This window comes from Frankliniella occidentalis, unplaced genomic scaffold, assembly GCF_000697945.3.
Source record: "Frankliniella occidentalis isolate FOCC.00 unplaced genomic scaffold, Focc_3.1 Scaffold9, whole genome shotgun sequence".
NCBI classification, from domain to species: Eukaryota; Metazoa; Arthropoda; class Insecta; order Thysanoptera; family Thripidae; genus Frankliniella; species Frankliniella occidentalis.
This window is the reverse complement of record NW_026267139.1, coordinates 965390-971992: the sequence shown is the minus strand read 5'-3', so window position 1 is coordinate 971992 and position 6603 is coordinate 965390. Positions and strand designations below refer to the sequence as shown.

Here is a 6603-nt window from a genome sequence, read left to right as displayed (position 1 = left end):
TTTTTGTTTTGTTTTGAATAGTGCAAATACAATGTGACGACATTTTACTTAGGCGCCCGTCGCTCACCTCCGTGTTCCGGTCCAGGTCGTCGCCGCCCAGCGACTGGCTGCGCTCGCGGCCGCGGCGCCGCCGGACGCGCTCCGTCTCGCTGGTCCGCCGCACCCGCAGGGGCCGCGTCGGGCCCGCCGTGCCCATCGAGCTCGTCGCGCCCGCGTACGGCGAGGACGTGCCGAGCGGCGGCGGGGCCTGCATCGTGGCCAGGTCGTCCAGGTCCGACTCGAACGAGTCGTCGTCCTCGTGGCCCTCGCCCTCCTCCACGAGCACGCACTGCTTGGGCGGCTCGAACACGTTGTTGTCGGGGCGCTCGGACCGCACCTCGGTCCAGGAGCGCACGGGGCGGCGGCGGGGGAAGGCAGGCCCGAGGGCGAGCCCGAGGGGCGCTCCGAGGGGCGCGCCCAGGGAGGGCCCCAGCGGGCCCAGCGCCGCCCCGGCCGCCGCCAGCTCCGTCGCGGAGCCCGAGGTCTCGGACGCGCCGCGCGCCTCCCTGCTCGGCTGGCCCTCCACCTCGGAGCGCTCGCTGAAGCGCCGCAGCCGGTCGCCGGGGCTGCCCTGGAGGCCGGCCTGCTGTACCTCCTGGTTGGAGCCCCGCAGCGCCGTCGCGAACGACACGGGCGGCTGCAGCGTCGGCACGTCGCGCCCCTGCGTCGCCATGAAGCGGTGGATGACGCCCAGGTGCGACACCGTCTGGTCCGACAGCTCCTCGAGCTTGCGCAGGTACAGCTCCAGGTTCTGGTAGGCCGTCGAGTGCGCGTTCTCCTTCTGGATCACGTCCTCCACCTTCTGGCTGATGTGGTCGACGCGCTCGTTGATGGCTCGCACTCGCTCCTCCATGCTCACCTGCAGCTTCATGTCCTTCTCGCGGAAGTAGCCCTCCACGCACTCCTCCTCTGTGGCGGCCAGGCAGAGAGGAATAGGGTAGAAAATTAACAAAATTTTACGAAAAATAAAGTCTGGAAAGTTTTCCCGGAAATTTTCCGATTTTTCCCGGAAATTTCCTGAAACTTTCCAGGGCTTCCAACCCTAGAGAGTTGCTTATGAACGAGGCCCGGGGCGATACGAACGAACACAACTTTCAACAAAAACGGCCGGGCGGGATCACTGAATATTTCATCAGCAGGCTCACCAAAGTCATGCAGCCGCTCGAGGTCGTCGTTCTCGAGGAAGAGCTTGAGGCCGTTGTCGTAGGTCTCGGAGCGCTGGCCGCGCGCCTTGCGCAGCAGGAACTTGACGAGCATGTAGATGTGGCTGAAGATGATGAAGGGCGGAGGCAGCACGGGCTTCTGCTCGTACTCCATGACCACGGTGAAGCGCTGGAACATCCAGACCTGGCGGGCCGCGTGGCCGCGGAGCGGGTGAGCGAGAGTTGGGCGTCGAGCTCCAGGGGTACTTCACTTTCAATACAACCGTACACCAACTTTTCTTATTTTTTCTTGGTTACTTTTTTCGAATAGGCCACTAACCTGGTGCGAGATGGCGTTGACCTCGTTGAAGATGTTGTTGAACACGGCGATGAGCAGGTTGATGAGGAGGATGTTGGCGACGAGCAGGTACAGCGACATGACGACGGGGCTCACCCAGCGGCCTGTCTGGCACGGGGGCATGTCCTTGCCGCCGCACGGCGGGTCGATGGCGTCCGCGAACACCTCGCCGTACAACATGAAGTAGGGCTGGAAGAAGATGTCCTTGACGAGGTCCCAGCTGGCCTCGTTGTCCGGGAACAGGATGGCCTGCCGGCACACCCCGAAGCTCACGAGCACCACGAGCAGCAGCACCACGAAGTAGATCATGTTCTTGACCATCTTGTCCATCATGGTCACCAGGGGTCCTGGGGGCACGCAAAGAGTGAGTGAGTCCCGCCGTCTTGCCTCTGGACGCCTCGGCCTCGGGAGCGCCCGCCGAAGAGCGAGTAGGCTCGCCCGCAAGGCGCGGCTGTTCGGCGGGCCTGCCCGCCCACCACCCGCCAGGCGCTCCACGTGTACACGCTCGAGGCTATCGGCAATCCCTCCCGTCTAGGGTTGGAAATTTCCAAAACTTTCCGGAAAAACGAAAAAAATTCCAGGGTCTGGGAATTTTTTTGTTTCATTTCGGAAAATTATGAGAAATTTTCCGGACACCTTCCAGGGCTTCCAACCCTACTCCCGTCCCGCCGTACCGAGGTACTTGTTGACGCTGAGGATGGTGAATATCCGGAGGTACCAGTAGATGATGTCCACGCAGAATAGCAGCCTCCCGGTGGACATGAGGGCGCTCTGGAGGCGCAGCACCAGCCCCGACAGGAAGAACAGCACCACCACGATGTCGCACGGGTTCCACATGTTCCACGCCCACACCGCCAGCTTGTGCCTGCGGAAGGCAAGAAAACGCAGTTAAAAACAATTGTAAAAAACAACAACAACAACAACAACAACAACAACAACAAAAAACAGCAAACAACTACAAAAACCGCGAAAAAAAATGGACTCGCCTTAGCCCCACGGGTTCGGCGGAGAGGAGTTCACGGATCTTCTCGAAGCCGAAGGCCGTGATGTAGCCGATGACGTATAGCTCGGGCCAGGACGGCATGGAGGGCATGCGGACGAGGACCACGTAACTGAACGTGTACAGGAACACCATGTACGCGATCTGGGCACAACAAGTGTGGGGAAAAAAATCAGGCACATCCATAAAATTAAACACGAGTAGGGTTGGAAGCCCTGGAAAGTTTATGAAAAAATCAGGAAAATTTCCGGAAAAAATGGAAAATTTCCCAGACTTTGGAAAGTTTTCCGTTATTTTCCGGAAATTTTCAGGAATTTTTCGGAAGTTTCCGGGAAAATTTTGGAAATTTCCAACCCTAAACACGAGCGAATTTCAAACACGCACTGCATTTACAGAGTGCACCGAGAACTTCACAAGCAAGCAATCCCACTTACAGAGTGGCCCCAGAACTTGCTGATGGGCGCCGTGTAGAACTCGTACAGCTTCTTGCGCAGCTTGAGCGGCCGCTCCTCCTTCTTGATGTCGTAGAAGTCGTAAGGGAACTGGAGGAGGGGGTTGGTCGTGCCGTCGTCGAGGGTCACCTTGCCGTTCTCGTTGACCACCGACTCCCTCGGCCCCGGGTCCATGATGAGCACCTGTGAGGAAGAGCCAAGGACTTATTAGCAAACGTGGTGATCTTTTCCTTTCTGAGTCTGCCCACGGCATGCAATTAAATTGTACGGAAAGTGAAGAGTAGAATGGAGAAAGAGGAACCGTTGTTGACAAAATTGTGTTGAAGTTCAAATATTGACACTGGATTAAATGATTGAAAAAAAACATCGTTTGCATGCATCTACAAGCAAGATATGGAAAAAATATTATCTACTTGATCAAAGTAGATTTCATTCAATAAACAAACTGCTGTCCATGTTCTTTACCAAGAGACTATTGTGTGCACTTAGTGTCTTGTTCTTACTCTATAAACATAAAATAATGGAAGGTGTAGGTGTTATCTACCTATGAAATTCTCATGCTCTAACAGTGAAGAAGAAAAGTAACTGTGGTTTAAATGCAGTTTAGATCACACAATGGATTAGGATAGGCCAAATAAAATGAAACTCAAAGTTAACACAACATATTAATGTCAAAACCTATGACATAAAATAAGTTAGATCAAAGTAACTTTCGCTATATTTAGGGTAAAACATGCATTTTTCTATTTTTGTTTTTGATCATTTCCTTTCTAACGGAAATATTTTTTTTTCTACAAAGCGGCACTCAGGCTATTTTGCGATACCTTTTTCTTTGCCTTTGCCTTTGGATTATTATTTGTAGAAGCAGCCTGCATCTCAAGAGCCTGCTTCGCTCTCATACTGAGCAATCGAGAGATTGGCTTTTTCTAAACAGAGAAAACACACACACATCCAACGGTCGCGGATAAATTCAAAAACCAACATACACCACATACATCACAGGACTGCCACCTCTCCTTCCTACAACAACTACACGAAACTGACTAAAGGTTGACGTTGTTTTGGTTCTGCTTTTTTTCGATTTCTTTTTTTTTTCGAGTGTGTGAGTGTCTAGGGTTGGAAGTTTCCGAAAATTTCCGGAAAAAGAAACGTAAAATTTCCGGGGTCTGGGAAATTTTCCACATTTTCCCGTAAATTTTAACTCCTTATTTTCCCGAAAACTTTCCAGGACTTCCAACCCTGTGTGTGAGTGACTGAAGTGCCGGAAGCGCTCACGCACCTCGATATCCGGCTCCGTGTTCCGGTGGAGGCCCGTGCCAGCGACCGGGCCGGGCCTCGAGCCTCCGCCGCCGCCGGCGCCGCCCTCCATCGACTCCTCCTCGTCCTCCTCGAGGCCGAGCTGGTGCTCCTCCTCCGTCTGCGGCATGAGCTGCAGCTCCTCCCGCGACTTGAACTCGAGCTGCGGGATGTATGCCGGGCACAGCAGGCCCAGGATCACCTTGAGGTTCGTGTTCTTCCTGGTGCGCAGGCCGCCCATCCACAGGTCAGCCAGGATGATCTGAGAGCATGGATGGGCCAGCAGGGCGCGGTGGTTGGCGCTCACGGCCAGCGAGAGGCACGTCTGGCCGCTCCAGTTCTGCAGCTCGCACGTCAGCAGCTTCTGCGTCTGGTCGTCGTCCTGGCGGTAGCAGTAGTCGAGCAGCTCCAGGGCTGCGGGCCAAAGAGAGAGAGGGGGGGAGGAGGGCGAGTTAATGAGAAAACTTGTTGCTTGTCCAGCGACTGAGCCGCTAAGAGAGAGCGAGGGAGGGAGGGTCCACCCTCACCCGACTGCACTCGGTATAGTGCCGAAGGGCAGAGCGCCGCATAACTAAGATCAAAGAGCAACACAAAGGTCGAGGGGGAGGGACTGACTCACCGATGTTCTCAAACTCCTTGCCGTAGCTGCGCAGCTCCTCGTAGATCTCCGCCTCCAGGTCGTCTTCGGCCGCCTCGTGCGCCATGGCCTTGTACAGCTTGGCGGCCACGAGCGCCTTGGCCAGCGCCTCCTCGCCGTGCTGCCACATGAGCAGCGCCATCTGCTGGCGCTTGGTCAGCACGGCCCACGTCTAACAGACAATGCAATCACATACTTTCAAATATGCATAAACAAATTACATTGATTGTTTTTTTTTTTTTTTTTAAGTTTTCAACTAGGGTTGGAAATTTCCTCGGAAATTCACAAAATTTTCCGGAAAATTTCCAAAAACTTTCCAAAACCTGGGAAATTTTTCAGTTTTCCCGAAAATTTTCCGTCTTTCCCAGAAATTTTCCTAAAATTTTCCGGTAGCTTTCCAAGGCTTGCAATCATATTTTCAACAGATTATTTTTCGTGTGATTTTGAACAAAAAATCTACTTTTTAAATTTTTTTCTCATTTGTTTCTTTTATGTAACTGTCATACTCACCAGCAGCTCGTTGAAGGGGTGGTCGAAGTAAGGCATGTCCGGCGAGGACGGCAGCGTCTCGGCCAGCAGGCTGAGCGTCGCGTTCTGGTTGCCGACGTAGCGGATGAAGGACGAGCTGTTGCGCTGCACGTGCGGCGACTTCTTCATCACCTTGGTGTAGATCATGCGGAACTTTCTCCGCGTGTAGTGCGCCCTGTCAAGAGTGAGCCGCTCCAACAGTTATTTATGAAAATCATTATAAAAAACAAAACAAAACAAAAAACACCTTGCTCGCGCTGACACTGACCTGTAGGCGCCACCCATGAGCTTGTTGATGACGAGCCCGATGTCGTGCAGGGTGTAGACGTAGCCCCTGGGGATGTGCGGCCTCACGTCCCTTAAGATGTACCCCAGCGTGTTGCTCGGACCGTTTTTCTGCGCAAGCCGTAGACACACGCTGAGCTACCGTCACCCTCCCGTTAACGAGAATACGTCCCCGTTCCAGGAAGTTACACTTTACTCACGGAATTGTACAGCTCCTCCAGCCTGGGGATGGTGAGGAACTTGCGCATGCTGACGCCGTTCTCGAGCAGCAGCTTGACGAAGTCCAGGCGGTCGTGCTCGAGCGCCTGCATCATGGCCTCCTCCAGCGCGCCCGGCGGCCACTCCTGGCCGTACACGAAGATCTCGGAGCGCGCGATGTCCACGCGGTTCCAGGTGAGCGCCAGCTGCAGCTGCTCGGACGGCGACAGATGCTGGCTCTTGAACAGCGCCGTCAGGATGGTCTGGTCCAGCTCCTGCACAGCCTCCTGCCGGTCGCTCATGCGGAACACGGTGATCTGGAAACAAGGACGAGGACGGCGTCGTCATGATATATAGGACCGCAGCGAGGACGACGCCATACACTCCCTCCGGGCGGGCGAGGACACCCACCAAGTGCTTGTTCCTGGTGCAGGCGATCAGCTCCTGGTAGAGGCACTCGGCCTGCTCGGGGCCCACCTCGAAGATGCGCATGATGGTGGTGATCAGGTACTCTTTCATGTTCTCCAGCACCGACTGCTCGCCGTTCTCAGACGCGTACCTGCGCACATTACAGAGAGGGCTCCGTGAATTGCAAAGCCTGGAAATTTAAAAGACCGAAAATTTTCCAGGGAAAATTGGATATACTTTCACAGAAAAAATCGCAAAAA

At 54.5% G+C, this 6603-nt stretch overlaps 1 protein-coding gene across 3 annotated transcripts in view; it reads right to left on the bottom strand.

Moving 5' to 3' along the window:
* The window catches only part of LOC113204067 (transient receptor potential cation channel trpm), a 25100-nt gene extending 18606 nt beyond the window's left edge, over positions 1-6494 (bottom strand). For 2 of the 3 annotated variants that reach the window (XM_052277306.1, XM_052277307.1), the window contains exons 1-13: positions 6347-6494; positions 5938-6252; positions 5721-5848; positions 5435-5627; positions 4907-5096; positions 4271-4701; positions 3816-3917; positions 2974-3174; positions 2526-2683; positions 2214-2404; positions 1522-1886; positions 1185-1386; positions 68-948 (exon numbers count right to left, since the gene is read on the bottom strand). In XM_052277306.1, coding sequence (XP_052133266.1) covers positions 68-948; positions 1185-1386; positions 1522-1886; positions 2214-2404; positions 2526-2683; positions 2974-3174; positions 3816-3917; positions 4271-4701; positions 4907-5096; positions 5435-5627; positions 5721-5848; positions 5938-6252; positions 6347-6454 — 3465 coding nt within the window. In that variant the 5' untranslated portion in view covers positions 6455-6494. The remainder of the gene's footprint in view (positions 1-67; positions 949-1184; positions 1387-1521; positions 1887-2213; positions 2405-2525; positions 2684-2973; positions 3175-3815; positions 3918-4270; positions 4702-4906; positions 5097-5434; positions 5628-5720; positions 5849-5937; positions 6253-6346) is intronic. The other variant, XM_052277308.1, reaches the window with a different exon arrangement.
* Positions 6495-6603: the final 109 nt, after the last annotated feature.